Below are 17,973 nucleotides of genomic sequence, written 5' to 3'. Positions count from 1 at the left end.
TCCTGCTGTCTGTGAGGAGGCTGAAAAAGTCTGAAAGTAGGGCAGCTTGGTGAGGCACAAAAGGATTGATAAGGCCAGCTTCTTTCTGGAAGTCACTGGAAAAATTCCCAGAGAGCAGAAGCACCTGGAAATCCCTTAATGAAATCAACATCAGATCAACATAAGAAATGGGGAGGTCTTGCCCAGTGGAAAAACAAAACAAACCAAACCCTTTGTGAACCAAACATCCCCACAGAATCCCACGTGCTGTGTCACAAGAGTCTTTTCATCATCACAGCAGATGCCAAGTTACATGCAGCCTGATTAGCAACATGCAACAAAACTTGCAGAAAGGTCGTAGATACAAAGCTGAACTTTGTAACGACAGTTCAAAGTCACAGCAGAAATCTGAAGGCAGGAATCCCAAGACAGACAAGAGTTGTTTGAATACCTCCAGGCAGATAGGTGAAGTAGTCTGAGACACAAAATATCAAAGTTCAGTAAAGACACTTCCTAAAGGCAACAACATACCTGCAGTTCTTGGTAGCAAATCTGTTTGATTATTTTACTTTATAGACACTGTAAACAAGGAAGAAGCCACCTAGGCAAAAAGAAAACTTGCAGTGCCTCATTCACTGCATAACACTGCTCTAGAGAGAGGGACAAACAAAGCTTTTTTGTTGTCAGGTCTGACATCTGGCTAAATGTCAGACCCAGAGGTCATTAAGGCTAAATTTACTGGTACCTGTAACTTTGGGGTTAAGATGTGATAAAGAATGAAGATTGTGCATTGACTCAGGTATCTTCTCCAACATACATTTAACAAAATTGTTCATTCCTTCTAGGAAGGATTTATAAACCCGAGTTAACATGAGCATTCAGTTGGTTTCTGACCAGGTATGAATTATCAAAAAAACCAAATACAAGCAGCTGAGAAGAGTCCCCCAGAACCATCCAGAAGATTAAGCAAGCAGAGGAATAACTTGCATCACAACAGGAAATGAAGTCATGGAGGTGCACAAAGGTGAGCTTCCATGCACTTTATGATACTCCAGAGGGTAATGAGACTTCACAATAAAGAAAGTAAACAGAAAGCTAATGCCCACTCTACATTGAAATATCTCGGTTTCTGATGGACCTATCCTCAAATTCCTCTAACTTCAAAGAAGAGAGAGCTCTTGAAGTAGGAAAAGCAGAGCAAGATGTCAGAATTTAGGCAAGGAACAGGAGGGTCTTTTCATGAGCCTTATGCCCCGGTTTTGGAAGAGCTCACCTCTTCTTGCACATCATCCCTCAGCAATCTAGGCTGTTGAACCTCATACGCTACTTGTCTCCAGTGGGTCATGCTCAGAAGACATGGTGGACTGAATGAGTAGAAAAGGCTTTGGAAAATCTAAAGAAACTTAGAAGTTGCTTTGCCTCAACAGAAGATTGATGATGTTGTACGGGCTGCTGGGGAAGCATTCCACAGAGGAGTTTGACCATCAGAGTGTAGAACTGATCTGACATACACATTAATAGTAATTACTACCAGCATGTTGTGAAGTTAACATAAGATGAATTTACCTGAAAGGCACCTGGCCTTGTGCTCGTGTTCTGTGATCTTGGAGAATCCTGTGTAGAAATGTCAGGTTTAAATTCTTTCAACTTCTGTAGCTGTTCTTTTTGCTCTCTGCACATGAATCACAAGAAAGTGTTACCAGTCTGTAGTTTAAATGAAAAATTAAAGAAATCACTCACAGTGAAAACCACATATTACACTAGTATCAGGGGCCAAGTCCAAAGAAGAAAAGGATGCAGCAGGCTTTACATGGTCAACGCTGTGATTCAGAAATCCCTGCTTCATCCACCTAACCATGGAGGTATTTAGTGTATGAGCTGCATCCTTTCTTGATCACAAGTTTCCCCTGAGACATGCTTTTATGCTTGCTGCTCTGAACTTTTGGCAAATACTGCTTTACAACACAGATTCCTCAGTTGCTAACACCTGTTGAATTAACCTAATTGCAGCAAAAGATTAAATTATTCAGAATAAAACTTCTTCCTTTATTATTTTTCTTGCATTTTGGCGTGCAAGTAAGGCCTTCCATAAGGGACAGATGCTTAGCAATCTTATGAGTCTGAAAACAAAATGGCATCAACAAAAGTGCAAAACGCCTCTGTATCTTTCAACATGGTTTAATGTAGATGTAATAATGGTAACCAAACATTCATTTTAATTGCCCATTATTTTAGCATAATATCTAGTTTAGGAAATTAAACTTGTCTTTACTAGCACCAATCCTTAGCTATCTCTCAGTAACTCATGAATAGGATGAACCACATGAACCGCGATCTCTAAAATGCTTCCTCTTTTGTCTACAATCTCCTCTGAAAGATCTCATTCAGTGAAAATAGTCAAAGAAACTCATCTTTCCATTAAAAAAAATATATATATTTAATGCACCTAAACCCATACACCAAATCACAAAGATAGCGTTCAGATAGATGATATGTGCTCCACTCATTCTAATATTACTAAATTTACTGAACCCTAGGGTGTTTCTGATGTTTAAGGGTATATTCTATCACTTATTTTGAAAGAAACACCTGTTAAAGCCTTAAGGAGTCTAGCAGCTGCTTTCTAAAACATGGTCTTGGTGAACTCTTGCATTCATATCCTCCTGATTGTTATCACTGCTGTTATGCTGATCCTCAGAACTAAGATCAACCAAACTTGACAAAACTATTTGCTAATGATGCTGGATTTCAAATGAGAGAGCATTGTAAAAAGAAAAAATCCACATATGCTTTATTTAAAATGTAAGCAGTATCCAAAAATTAAATAGGTTCCATTGTGTGAATTAAGAACCACATTAATGTACATCTTGACAGGTAAGTATTAAAAAGCAATTATCAATGAGCTCATCTGACACTAATAAAAAGACTGAAAAGCAATTATCAACAAGCTCATTTGGGGATAACAACAGATTGGTCAGGTGATGCAGACAGATCTCTTCCTGGAAAGTAACAAACAGGTAATGCCATATTCATGGGGAAAGGGACAACCTTTAAGAAAAAAAGTCCATCCACAAAAGCTGTGATGGAAGTACCCCAAATAACTTTTTCCACATAAGCTCCTACTATCATGCTGTGGCAAAAAGAAATGAAACCATTACTGCGTAAATCAAGGAATTAATGAGGAAAAGAGCACCATCTCCACAGAATGGGATTCCCACCCGTGACAGAACCAGGTAACTCACCGAAGCATTTTGAGCTCCTGGGCAGCCTTCAGAATTATCTCATGCTGTCTTTGGCTAAGGACCATCACTCCTCCCAAGGACTGGTCAGAGTCGAGGTTTGAATCTGCTCCCAGCATATCAGAGGAATGTGAAGGTGGAGGAAGGGAAGAATCCGAGTGATCATCCAAAGATCGCAGTCTGTCTCCATCATCTGGATACCACCTATCTGACAACCGTTCCCTCTCCCAATCAGTTCTTTCAGGAAGGTAGTCTTGCTTCTCCCGCCATGAGTCATATCTCTCTGGATACTCTCGAATCCTCAGCTCCCCCCTGTCTCGGAGGTCTCTGTCATAATGATCTCTGTTCCTATCCTCCCTCCACCTATCTTCACGGTATCTGTCCAGAGGTGGAAGAGGCGGTAATGGTGGTAGAGGGGGGATATCCAGGTCACGATTCCCCATTTCTCTGTCATCCATAGGTCTCATGTCCCAATCTCTATCCCATTCTCTGTCCAAATCTTGATCATAAATATCTGAGGATCTTCCAGTCCTATCTAGATCTCTCTCTAGTTCCCTCTCTCTTGGCCTTTTCCAGTCATCCCACCATGAATCTCGTCTGTCATGATCAGATGATAAAGGAGGTAGTGGTGGTAAGGGAGATAACGGAGGCAATGAATGATGAGATTGCAACCTGTCATCTCTGTCATACGCATCTACAGCATCATCCTGATAATCAGAGTTGTGATCTCTCCAGTATCGCTCTCTCTCCCAGTCATCCAATCGCTCATGCTCCAAAGAAGGATCATCTTGACTATCTAAAGGAAATTCTTCCTGCATTCTGTCATCTTCATGACCCCAAGAACCCCTGAGTGTCTCATCTCGATGGTATGGAGGCAATTTTTCAGGGTCATCTCCTAGGTGAATGGGTTTGTCTACACTGCCTGTTTCAGATCTTCCTGCTTCCCTTTCCCGGCTACCTGCCCTCCTGATGGGACCCCTCTCCCGGCTACCTGCCCGCCTGACTGGGCCCCTCTCGTGGCTACCTGCTTGCCTGACGGGGACCCTCTCCCGGCTACCTGCCCGCCTGATGGGGACCCTCTCCCGGCTACCCGCGCGCCGCATGGGTTCCCTCTCCCTGCTACCTGCTCGCCGCATGGGCTCCCTCTCCCGACTACCTGCCTGCCTGACCGGGCCTCTTTCCCGGCTACCTGCCCGTCCCCTGTCCCGGCTGCCAGTCCGCCCAGCTAGCTCTCTGTCTCGGCTAGAGAATACCCTCTCATGGCTATCTGACCGTCCACCCAGTCCCCGCTCTCGGCTGCCAGACCTCCCATCTGGCATCCTCTCCCTGCTGCCCGACCGCCTGTCTGGCATCCTCTCCCTGCTGCCTGCTCTCCTGAACATCCCCCTGCCACGGATGGATGCCTGCCTAGCCTGCCCTCTGCCTCTGTATACATATCCTCTACCACGGCCATCATCCATCCTGCCCATTCCCCGGCCATGGCCATCGTCCATCCTACCCATTCCCCAACCACCATCCATCCTTCCCATCCCTCGGCCACCATCCATCCTTCCCATCCCTCGGCCACCATCCATCCTTCCCATCCCCCTACCACGGCCCATTCCCCAGCCACGGCCATCTCCCTGCCCTCTGCCACGGCCATCATCCAGTCTGCCCTGACCTCTTCCTCTGCTTACTGGTCCCTTGCCTCTATCTTCATGCATAAATGGTCCTTTCCCTCTGCTTTCTGGTCCAGGTAGGCCCTGGGTGCTATCTGAAGCAATCAACTGGCCGTCTGGCGAATCCAAATCCTGATTTCCTGTTACAGGGGTTACCGCACCACCTGTTCTTGCAACACCTGACTGCAAAGCTACAGTGTTACTAGAAAGGGGTGTTGATTTCTGGTTCTGAATAGGCGGAGTAGGTGCTTTGGACTCTTCCACTTGCTCATTAGGATCATGTGAACTCCATGTCCACTTTTTAGGAGGGTCTGAAATAGTTTCTTTGACTTCAGGTTTGGATTGTTCCTGTTGAGTGTTTGTCAGGTCCTCATTTGGCTCAATGGAACCTGCACTCTGTGCATCGGGAGTAGACTGTGTTCTGCTCACAGCCTGCTGATTGCCAGCTACATCTGTAAAAGGTTCTTTGTTTTCTGACTGTAAGTCTGTCTGTGACTGCTGCTGCTGCTGCTGCTGTCCCAAATGAGGCCTGGGCCCCCTCCACCGTGGACCACTAGGTCGGGAACCATGTCCATGTGATGCATTTGTCGAAGTATAAAATTGTGCTGCTGGTCCTCGTGGGATAGTCCCCCATCTACTTGAAGACTGTCCATCTGTATTCTGTCGGTCAAAACGCGACCTGTATCCTTCTGAGCGCTGGGAGTCAAAACGAGGCCCTCGCTGCCTTGAGCCTTCAAATTTGTCATATCCTCTTCCTCGAGGTCCATCAAATCTATAGATGACATTATGGCAATTTCATTGAAATGAATGTCAAATTAAAATACTCAAGAGTTTCATCCTCCCCCAAAAGTCACTTCTAAGTCATGAATCCTAGCATGGCTTCAGATCAATCCCTACCAAACCAGTGCAGAAGCAGAGAGACATGTTCTTCAATTCAATGTTGTCCATTGAAGACCTGTTTAAGCCGCTTGCAGATTATGTAACCCTAAAAGGAAATTTGGCTTAAATATCTCAGGACTGAAAACTGACTGACAAAGAAAGCTGGCAATCTAATTTGAAAAAAACCTTTCAACTTTTGTTTAATGGAAGTTTTGTTGCAATCAACAATTCTTTTTGAACTTTTAATAGTATGCAACAAGCCTACTTAACTATGGCGATGAACGCCATCTAGAAAAATCTTTAAATACGGAACCTTTCAGAAAGTGCAATAAACTGTGATATCACCCAGTTCCATGCAAGATAATATACCTGAAACAAATATATTTTTATTGCATAGGTTTTTTAATTCCTTTTAAGGGCACCTACAACTGTTATCGCTTGAATATGAGGAAATAGGTCAGGCAAACTAATGAAGAATAATTCATGCAATCATATTTAACAAGGCTGATCTAGTAAAAAATCCAATCCTTAAGCATGTGCTCAAATACTGATTTACATAATAGACTAGAACAAATCAAATTCATTTTAAATAAAAATTGAGAACTCATATCTGAAGTCAAGTGGCTTGGATGTTTGGGATTCACAGTTGCGTCTCACTGGCTGTGGTCAGGAAGGCCAAAGCGCAGCTAGAGCTGAACATGGCAAAGGACACAGAGTAGTAAGAAGGGCTTCTATTGGTATGTCAGGCAGAAAAGGAAGGTCAAAGAAAGTGTAGCCCCCGACCCCAGTGACCTCAACTGGTAAACTGGTAACAATGGACAAGGAGAAGGCTGAGGTACTCAACAACTTCTTTGCCTCAGTTTTCACTAGCAGGGTGTCTTCCCACACCTCTCGAGTGGATGGACTGAAAGACAGGGACTCGGTGAGCAAAGTCCCTCCCAGTGTAAGAGAAGATCGGGTTCATGACCACCTGAAGAATTTGAACATATATAGTCTGTGGGACCTGACGAGATGTATCCCAGAGTCCTGAGGGAATTGGCTGATGTAATTGCCTAGCCACACTCCATAATATTTGAAAAGTCGTGGCAGTCAGGTGAAGTCCCTGGTGACTGCAAAAAGGGAAACACTGCACCCATTTTTAAAAAGGGTAGAAAGGAGCACCCTGGAAACTACCGACCTGTCAGTGTTTCCTCTGTGCCTGGGAAGATCATGGAACAGATCCTCCTAGAAGCTATACTAAGGCACATGGAGGACAAAGAAGTGATTAGAGACAGCCAGCATGGCTCCACCAAGGCCAAGTCCTGCCTGACCAACCTAGTGGCCTTCTGTGATGGAGTGACTGTATTGGTAGACAAGGGAAAAGCAACCGATGTCATCTATCTGGACTTCTATAAGGTCTTTGACATGGTCCCCCACAACATCCTTCTCTCTAAATTGGAGAGAGATGGATTTGATGTATGGGACTGTTTGGTGGATGAGGAACTGGCTGGATGGTTGCACCCAGAGGGTAATGGTAAATGGCAGATCAGTGACAAGTGGTGTCCCTTAGGGGTCCATACTGGGACCAGTACTGTTCAGTATCTTCATCAATGACATGGACAGTGGGATTGAGTGCACCCTCAGCAACTTTGCATATGACAGCAAGCTGAGTGGTGTGGTTGACATGCCTGAGGGACAGGATGCCATCCAGAGGGGCCTGGACAAGCTCGAGAAGTGGGCCCATGTGAACCTCCTGAAGTTCAGCAAGGTCAAGTGCAGGCTCCTGCACCTGGGTCAGGGCAACCCCCAGTATTAGTACAAACTGGGGGATGAAGGGATTAAGAGCAACCCTGCTGAGAAGGACTTGGGGGCATTGGTGGATGAAAAGCTGGACATGAGCTGGCAATGTGTGCTCACAGCCCAGAAGGCCAATCATATCCTGGGCTGCATCAAAAAAAGCATGGTCAGCAGGTTGAGGGAGGGGATTCTGCCCCTCTACTCCAGCTCTGGAGCTCTCAGCACAGGAAAGACATGGACCTGTTGGAGCGGGTCCAGAAGAGGGCCACAAGAATGATCAGATGAATGGAACACCTTTCCTATGAAGAAAGGCTGAGAGAATTGGGGTTCTTCAGCCTGGAGAAGAGAAGGCCCAGGGAGACCTTATTGCAGCCTTTCAATACTTAAAGGGGGCTTATAAGAAAGAAGGGGACAACCTTTTTAGCAGGGCCTATTGCAATAGGAGAAGAGGTAACGGTTTTTAAACAAAAAGAGGGTAGATTTAGGCTAGATATAAGCAAGGAATTTTTTATAATGAGGGTGGTGAAACACTGGCACAGGTTGCCCAGAGCAATGGTAGATGCCCCATCCCTAGAAACAATCAAGGTCAAGTTTGACAGGGCTCTGAGCAACCTGATCTAGTTGAAGATGTCCCTGGTCATTGCAAGGGGTTTGGACTAGATGGCCTTTAGAAGCCCCTTCCAACTCAAACTACTCTATGATTCTATGTGTATTAATTCATTACTGCCTAGTTACCAAAAGCGGTTGACTTGCTGCAGAATTTACTGTTTCAGTGAGCAATTTACCAAACAAGATCATTTATACAACCTCAAAGAATTTTAAAAATCCTGGTAAGTCAACACAGTAAAATGCCTTTTTTGGGGGTAAGAAGAGGTCAAGATGAACAGGATGAGAAAAAAACGAAGAAATTACAAAGCGCAGTGGCACGATAGCTTAGATTTGAAGGATCAACTTCTACATGGAAGGTATAGCTAGAAGGTTGGATACCATAAGGCACACTTCATCCCCAAAATTCTGAAAATTTGTTTAAGCCAGTTCTTTAGAGTTTCTTGAGAAAAGTTAATTGCTGAAGAGAGGTGAAAAGTGTGTGTGTCTTTTTACATGTCTATTCATTACCTGGGACTTTTTAGCTGGGATGGCAGCAGGTAACAAACAACATTTTTAATTTATCCCAAGTTCAGTTAAAAATTTATTAGGACTCTCTTTTCTACTAACTATACTGAGAAGAAACAGTAAACAGATTTTTGGGAAAGCTTTGATAAAACCTTAGAATAGTCATGCAATCACAATACAGAAACGCACAAAGGTTACAGCGTTAATTAAATACTGTATGTTCAAAACCATAGCTCCTGTATGTGCATTCTAGAAATTTTTGATCATCCATAGCCTATCATTGCACATCACTGAGCTCTAAACCAATGCACATAAAAGACACGCACTAGCAAATCATGAAAACAGTCTGTTCAGAACTGTACATCCAACAAATTCCCAGGACCAGAAACAACACTTCTTAAAAACCATCTGGAGGTAGACAATTATTCAAAGTTATAAAAAATTCATTTATATTGCTAGCAGTTCATGAATTATTATTCATCAATGATCACTTTGGAAGCAAAGAGAAGGGAAACATGAAGATATGATTGTAAAGTCCAGCAGAGTATGCAAGGATAGAAACAACTGAACAGAACAACACTGTTCTTTGATTCAGTAGGGATCACATCAAGCCATCTTGAACTAATGACCAGACAGAACAGACGTTGTTTTTGCAACCTGATACCATGTCAAGTATGAAAGAAAAATGTTCCAAAAACAAGATCTTGGATTAAACCATATAGCAGGTATAAAACCACATAAAAGACACAGAACACTGGCTTTTAGAGTATCTTTACATTAAGGCAGCAGGCCATCCACCCGATAAAATGCAGATTTAAATTTGAACAAAACTGTATCTTACCAAAAGATAAAGACAGCCACCTTCAAAACCAAGACCATAATGATGTAATGCAAAAGAAAAAGTGGCAAAGAATCCTAATGGTATGATCCTAAGGCTCAAATCTTAATTTCTTTCCTTCTCTTTCTTGTTTATAATTCTTTGAATGCTAAGGAATGCTACACGTGTAGAAAATCATTGATTTGTACTTAAGACAAGCACTGCCTCTCTTATCAAACAGCCATTTTGAAAAGCGCAGTGAATACGACAATCATATAGCTGCAGAACTCTGTCACACTAGAAGTTAAAATACTGGTGAACAGCTTTGAATTTTCATTTCTTTCTGCAATAAATGTTGGATTACAAACAAAGACTACTTTTTATTGTTTCTAAAAAATAAACAGCATCTAAATTTCTAGTAAATAGCTATGTTAGTATATATTCAACTGAATATATATCTGAATACTTTTCTGAATCCCTTTCAGAATGCCTACATTAAAGTGCTACCATATATAGCAACACCTTAAAAACAATCCTTCAACATTTCTGTTTTAGATTTTCCTGAACGGCGTTCCAAGTACCACTGACAGAATGCTGGGAATTTAGATTACTTTTCAGACAGGATTACTCTTTCAAGTGAGTTATCATCTTCCAACTAAGGACAGCAAAGATATATCAAATATTTACACAGCTTTCCCCTTTTCACAAAATGGGCATTATGTCTCTGGAATGAAAAGGGTGCAGTGTGGCCACACATTTTGTTAGAAAACAAACCATTCTACTCCTATTCTGGATAATGCTCAGATGAAAGGCATCTATCTTTGCTTTAATGAGATAAATGCAGAGTATGGTGTGCATACATTAAAAACAAAACCTCCACCAAACAAGCACACTTCACATGATCTCAGGAAGATTTGAGAGTAAGATGTGTTTCATTTCTGAAAGTCCTGTAGCCTGGAACATGTATAAATCAACAAAAACATCCTTACCTGGGGCCTCTGGGGCCTTCAAAACGTGCTGATCTGGGAGGATCTGGAAGCAATCCACCCGACCTCACTGGTTTATCCTGCATGGTAGATACGTGTGTTGAAGATGCTGCAGAAGTGGCTTTCAGTTCCCCACATCCTTGCTCAGATGAAATAGAGACAGTTTGTTTACTAAGATGAACTTGAGACTTTCCGTGGTCTGAAGAGCCAAAGGATGAACTTACTTGAGAATGATAAGGTGAATAGACAGTTGAACTAGCTATTTTTGATGCATAGGTACCAGGGGTGGGAAGCAGAGCTGGCCTTGGTGTCTCAGTAGATTGACTGCTTTGAGAACTGGATCCTGAAGGGACAGAGGAATTGGATAACTGAGAAACAGAAGAGAGAGGCGGAGGGACCAGCGGAGGTGTAGTTGAAGGTAAAGTTGGAGGCATAATAGGAATGCCACCTTGAGTGGTTTGAGAATATGGAACAAATGGAGGTGGCAGCGAAACATTTGCAGGATACTGATTCTTTAGATTTTGGAGTGAGCTCACTTTCTCTTGCAAATGGGACTGAGTGACCTTCATCTGTTCATCCCATGCTTTCCACTGTTTCTCATACTCTTGAAGCTGGTCTTTGTGAGGGTAGGTTTGAAGCTGATGCTGCCACTGTTGGTTCATTGATCGTTCCCAATCTTTATGAAGCTGCTGGAACTGTTTTTGCTGTGCCTCATAATGTCGCAGCTGCATGTCCACTGACATTGTCTGCAATGAGAAGACAAGAATAGCTTCAAAATACCACCTTAGTTATTTTCAGAGCCACATATTTCAGTATCACTTGTAATATCACAATTTCTGACTTGGGCAGAAGCTTGAAGAACTACTATACTGAAACAAAAGCAAACACCAACTGTGATGTCTGAAGTCATTCTGGCAACTTAGACATTTTATAACTAGAGGACATTATATTATATTTACAAAAGCCTTTTTTTTTTCTTTTTTTTAAAACAGGACAGACAAAGAAAGATATAATCAAAGGGCCTTGACCTGTATTATTACTGGATGCTAGCAATGGCTAAAGCCCAAATCAATCCTCATGCTTTCAATATGTACAGCACGTGGCTATTTCTCAAGGTTTCAGTTTCTCCAGCAGTAAGACTTTCAAAGCTGAGTAAATTCAGCATCATGTTCAGCTTTGCTCTTGTATCATCCAGGTATGTCTGAAAAACCTTATGACAAGTGTAAAGTCTTGTATTTCTCATCCTACTGAAGCTTCATCACCATCTATCAATTCTTTTTTCATTCTGAAGTTGAATGACAGTAGGAAAAGGGGATATAGACTTCTACCCAAGCAGAAAAAGTAGATAGACAAATGAGCCAACCATGACATATTATTCAACTACTAATTTTTCAGCAGACCATGACTGCTAGGTCACCCAGGAAGTATATCAAACTCCATCTCCTTAGTGTTTCACCTGTAAGTGTGGAGGCTGTTGCATGATCTGTTGATACTGCTGTACTATCTGCTGCAGTTGGGCATGCTTCTGCATTATTCTCTGATATTGAAATCCAACCCGGTGCTGGGGATGCTGCTGCCATTGAGCTGCTGCTGCTTGCAATTGCTGCAATCTCAAATCTTCCTCAGGGTCATCGGGAGGTTCAATATTGAGCTAGAGAAAAAGGCAAATACTATAAATAAAGGAAAGCTCCCTCTATCAGGAGAAAAGCACACTTGGTTACTACTCAGTTTACAGGAACTTCTCAGTGTTTGTTATTTTATCACTCTGTATTTCAGTGTTCCAGCCACCCACAGTTTCTAGAGGGCTGATTTTTACTTCATTTATTCTTAATGTGAAAAATCTGATCTAAAGGTTAGGCTGATGGCAGTTAGGGTATTCATACATACAGAAACTACCTACAGGAAAGAGATCAATGCAGATCTGTTATCTGTTGCTCATAGCAAATGTAATGAGACAATAGTGCTTTTTCATGATGTGGTAAAGTAACTCCGAACGCATTCTTTTTGCCACTTGGTAGGAACCCACATACTGTAAGTTAAAGTGAAGCACATGCTGCAGGGTAATCTACTACCCTACAGTAATCTGTTCAAACATCAATCATGATCTCCATCCATTATGTAGTAACTGTTATTACGCATGCTGACAAAAATATTATGTGCAAAGTTCCTGGCTTTCAGACAAACTATAACACACAGAAAGAAGGGGAGCCAGAATTGCCAAACTGCCAGAGAGGAATTAAGAAATAGTGTCTTAAACATAACAGTCCTTATCTAACGAGTACTTTTGCACTTAGGTATCACAAAGTGTTTCTTATAGACAAAGAAAACAACGTTGGAGAAGATACATGTGAGTCAAGCTTGGACTCACTTGGTGCATGTGTGGGTGACTATCTAAGTCTATATACAAGGAGTGCATTTTCATGTTTTTAATTGGTGCAGCCTTAGAAAATGTTCTTTTAAGATTGCTTTACCATATTTAGTTATTGTTACCCAGTATACATGAGATTTTGATGGCATTATTTTCCTGTTTCTTTGTCCCATCTAGCACAACAAATGGAGTGGCATCACTTTACAAAGCCTACCTGAGTTTCAGTGGGTGTAAGAGAAGACTCGTCTTCTTTGGAAGCTGGAGGTAGGGATTCATTAAGTGGAGGGGGTTCAGACTGCTGAGTTGAAGCACTCATTTTCCCTTCTTCAGACTTTGCTCTCTGCTCAGATGCATCCTTCACTACTGGACCTTTAATTTGCTGCTGTCCCTGAGCATGGGCTTTTGCCCTTTGCTGCAGGCTAAGCAGGTGCTGCTGGTACCAGTATTGCTGCTGTTCCTACAACAGATAGAAATTTTCTAAGACAGCTTTCACACACAAAAACGTGACAATTAATTCATGATAGTCACTAGAATCATACTCTAGAAAAGTTTTAAAATCTGTTTTGGGGGAAAACTCACTAATTCATCAACAGTATTGCAATGGATGTCAGAAGATTGAATCAAAATTCAGAAACCACTACATGAGGCATAGTACCTGCAGCAGAATTTATTTCCTACCTCAAAGAGCTTACAACAATAATGAAAAGCAGAAAGAAGGCCAATAAGAAGCCAAATTACTATAGACATGTGATAAGTACCATACTCACAATTTTTAGTGCTTTTTGTTTCTAACAACTATAGGTACTTATTATGAGACTAACCTAGGTAAAATGAAGGGAAAATGGAGAGCAAGTGTGAGTACAGAAGCAGTAAAGAGAAAAAGGAGGAAATGTACAAAAAATATGAAGAGGACGAACATGGACATCAAGTAGAGTGAAAATGACAGCTGAGAAATTGTGGTGGAGACATTTGAATAAAAGGTGTGGAAAGGAAAAGGAACAATCAGAACCAGCACATAGTGAAGATTATTTATCTCTGAATTCTCATTAATTCTGATTCATTCAACAGCTGAAGAGGCAAATAGATATGGTTGCACACAAAAAATTATCCATTTAAGAAGTGATCAAGCTTTCAGTTTTAAACATTTCAGGCTACAATTAAGAATTAGATTACTCTGGGCAGATGACAGTAGCTTCAAAGCACTGTGAACTGCCACCAACATAAAGAACAAAAGACTAAAGATAACTATTTCAACACTTAAGTAGTGGTGCATCTTAAAGAGACCTGAATAGGAACTGACAGTTCTGTATCTCTTCCAATATCAGGCATTAAATCAGACTAGCAAGACACAGATTTAAAACACACATGAGGCAGCTTTTCACCTGACATGGCCTTGTGCTACCAAAGTCCCTGCTGGAGACCACTTCAAGGGCTAAAATTTTGTGGATTCAAGATACAGCTCCATAAGCTCATAGAAGAAAAATCTCCAGATTTTAGAAATAAAGACACTAGCTGCAGCTAAGGCAGCTCTTATATTTTAGGGAAGTACTGCTACATACTTGATTTTTAAGTTACTCTCTTAGCATCTGCTTTTAGTCACCATCAAAGACAGAATGCTAAAATACTGTGCTTTGGTCTGACCTAGTGCAACCATTCTTGTGCTCTCATGTCAACTCCACCACCTCTGAGAATCTTTGACTGCTCTACATCTTTTCTTCTGTTCTTCCCTTCCACTCAAGCATGCACGGTTAAGAAAAGACACCTATATAAAAGGTGAAGAAATTCAGAAAAGAATCCAAAAGATGCAGGTATTTTAAAATATCAGTATGACAACAACAAAGTGGTAGGTGCTGTCCGATGAGATTTCTCAAAAATGAACCATTCTGCCTATCTTAAAACAGGTTTAAAAGAAGTGCAAGCTTCCTCCAAAAGCCTACCTCATGCTCAAATCAGGAACTATGTTTGCTATTGGTAGCAATCTAGCAGACACAATTAAACATGGAGCTGTATTTTTTGAAAAACACTTCTGTAAAACTGTAACTTGGAGATGAAGTCAATGAAAGGAGAGGCTATGCTTCTTGGGCTTTATGTTGATCCTGCAGTTATCTCCTGCCAAGAATCTTTTTAACAAGAATACGACTCAGAAGAGCTGTCCTGGTTTTGGGTAGAAGATGTGCATTCATGCTCCAGCATGGACTCTTTCAGAAACCTTCAATATCATGGCTGTAATAAGGGCAACTTTCAACACCAGGGAGGAGCATACATCCCCAGCTATACAAAACCTGATGCAATTATCCCTCTCAAAAGGCATTATAAAGTGATTTACCATTACAGTGCTGGATGCTATGTTTGGTGAGCACCTGTTCTACTGCCACAAAATTGTTGTCTCCATAGATCCATTTTGTTTCCTCCTCATTCTACCAATTGGACAAAGGGCTAAAACTCATAATGTGACCAGGGGTTCACACAAAGAGTGTGATATGATAATATCCTGTCACCTATCTTTTGCAGCAGATGAAGTCAGTGACAGACGTATTGCAGGTTCTATCTGAAAAATGTGAGAAAAGTGGAAAGATAGATTTCTACAGCTTCGTCTGAGCAAAACAGAAGTGCTAATACCATCAGAAAATATCTGATGGCGAAAAGTTCAGTTATTTGAGTGCTTATCTCCTCACAATGACTGTAATTCTTCAAGTCCAGTTACAATCCTTAAGCCCCAGGAACACACCAGCAACAACATACGCTTTTTTCCATCTTTGGCTGACCAAGAGACTATGCCTGTTGCATTGTACAGGAACACTGAAACCAGCACTATCAGCTCCTGACCACAGGACACACCACCAAAAACATTAACGCAGAGCCCACACCAAAAGACTACTTCAAAATTAATTTAGGTGACCCTAGCCCATAACATAATGCCTAATTTGGGGGACACTTGGTCCTTTTCTGGTAAGGATAGCAAAAGAACAGTTTAGCACACTTTATAAAACAAAGGAGGGATTTTAGAGTGCAGCAGTCTGATGGAAGGTGACAGAGGCACCCACACATATTTGTTTGCTACCGTAAATAAATAGCAGCATACAGTACCCAAATATCAATGGAGCATTATTAAAATACCATAGGTATTCTAACCAGACTTGACAAAAGATGCATCTGACTGTAGACAAACACCAGAATCCAGCAATTTAATCCAACTGTACACCCATGTAAGAAACTATGCTAAACTCATGATATTGTCAAGGCAAAGAGCACTACCTTATTTTTAGACAGGAAAGGCAAATAATTAAACACTAACAGCAAATTGCATAATATTTTCTATGTTAAGAGAAAAATACTAATCTTATTTGGCTGCAGCCAGTGTTACTGTGGGATGAGAACAAAAAGAATTGTTTTCAATTACCGTTTAAACAAAGGCTTAACAGGGTCTTAAAAATGACAGATTACAGTATTTCTCTACTCAAGATCATTAGCAAGAAAGCATCACTATGCATTGCTTTTCCTATTCCTATTGTGTAGGGACTTGTTGCTCCAAATCATGTCTCATTTTACAGCCTAAGATAGCCAAAATCGTATGAATCTGTTATAACAAATGTATGACCAAAGCATCATACTCCTTTTCAATTAACACTGAATCGTGCATGAGAGTAAACAAACTACTGAAGATAGAAGTTGTAAACTTGAGCAGTATTCTGCTTCCTCTACGTGTGCACCACAATAATGCATTACTTGTGACTCCTCTGGAAAGGAGAGAGCGGCTGAGGAACAGTTAAATAACATGAATGAAATTTCAGGTTATATAAGGCGGGGAGGAATTACAGTTTACTGTTCGCTCTTGAGTTCAATAATTTAAGAAGTCAGCAAGCAGCCTCAATAGCAAATCAGCACCATCTTCTACACCTGATTTTTCAAGGTTTTTGTTTTGTCATTAAAAAAAACTTAGTAAGTCCCATTGCTACGACTGTAAAGGATAACTAGTACTGTCCAAAACCTTCATAAAATTAAATTCATGAACTGAAAGCACCATTTTGCTAGACAGTGATTAGTTATATGGTGCAAACTTTAAAATTATACATTCCCAAACGTACCCAGGCATTGGTATGAAATTTTAATGGATACAATTAAAAAGGTGTCCCAAGGATTAACAAGGTTAAAGTGTCAGTGACTTCAATATGACGCAACAGGATTTTTGCAAACTTAAGCTTCAAATCATAACCCTAAGATCAATTTGCCAAAAACAGACGCATTTTAAACTTAAAATAAATTTAAAGCATGCACTTTAGCTTTGTTCTTGTGGCTGAATCTCTACAAGCCGACCCTAAAACCATGCAAAAGCCTCAGTGAGTCTGACTGACCTGTGTACATAGCTGAGGACCTCCACAAGCACATCTTAGTGCACGTTTAACCTTAACCAGCTGGACTGTCCCTAACTTAATGCATGTGAATAATCACATCAAGTTCACTGGAACGGCTCACATTTAGGAAGTGAAGCACGCAAACATTTTGCAGGCATTTTGGCCCTAGTGTACACATAAAAAGCACAGAGCATTAACAATATTTTTCACCGCAAAAGCATTTCAGAACATTTCCCTCCAATGCCTCATATAATTTTGTACTGGAGGATCAAGCACATGGAGCACAAAACGTATAAGCGAGTCTAACTAAAGGGCGACTATGTGCCACAACAGAAACACTTGCAGCTTTAACCATGTGTGGTAAGATTAAAACAATCACAATTCTACACTGATCAGACATGACCCCATGAGAAAACTAAATGAAGAAATCACTGATGACAAGAGGCACTCATCCTGCAACATGCAATAAGCAAACAGACTGTTGCATCTCACAATAGGCCAGAGGAAGTCAACAGAGGTTCGGTGCAGATCACCCACATGCTGTACCTTGGAAAATAATCCCCCAGACACCAACAAACCCCCAAGAAAATTAAATTCAGCCGGGAGTTAGACTTTTCCCCAAACAACTCCTTTGCTGTAATGACAATTCATTACATCGCAACAACCAGCGCTGGATAAAGCAGCATTTGCAAAGCCTCGCCTGATCCATGCCATTCCCGGACTTCCAAGAGTTGCATCCAAACCCTTCAAGTATTATGCAAATACAGCGTGTTTATTAACTGCCCTTACTCGGAGACCTTTGTAAC

The 17,973-nt window shown here is 41.4% G+C and overlaps 1 protein-coding gene across 1 annotated transcript in view; it reads right to left on the bottom strand.

Moving 5' to 3' along the window:
* YLPM1 (YLP motif containing 1) overlaps nucleotides 1–17,973 on the bottom strand; it is a gene marked incomplete at its 5' end in the record, with an annotated part of 35,840 nt that overhangs the window by 17,672 nt on the left and 195 nt on the right. Inside the window, 7 exons of the mRNA XM_010283941.1 lie at nucleotides 1,426–1,431; nucleotides 1,531–1,651; nucleotides 3,222–4,209; nucleotides 4,309–5,648; nucleotides 10,451–11,193; nucleotides 11,904–12,098; nucleotides 13,030–13,272. Of these exons, the coding sequence (XP_010282243.1) occupies nucleotides 1,426–1,431; nucleotides 1,531–1,651; nucleotides 3,222–4,209; nucleotides 4,309–5,648; nucleotides 10,451–11,193; nucleotides 11,904–12,098; nucleotides 13,030–13,272 (3,636 nt within the window). The remainder of the gene's footprint in view (nucleotides 1–1,425; nucleotides 1,432–1,530; nucleotides 1,652–3,221; nucleotides 4,210–4,308; nucleotides 5,649–10,450; nucleotides 11,194–11,903; nucleotides 12,099–13,029; nucleotides 13,273–17,973) is intronic.

This window comes from Phaethon lepturus, unplaced genomic scaffold, assembly GCF_000687285.1.
Source record: "Phaethon lepturus isolate BGI_N335 unplaced genomic scaffold, ASM68728v1 scaffold1723, whole genome shotgun sequence".
Taxonomy (NCBI): Eukaryota; Metazoa; Chordata; class Aves; order Phaethontiformes; family Phaethontidae; genus Phaethon; species Phaethon lepturus.
Note: the sequence above shows the minus strand (reverse complement) of the source record. Positions and strands in the feature narration are given on the sequence as shown.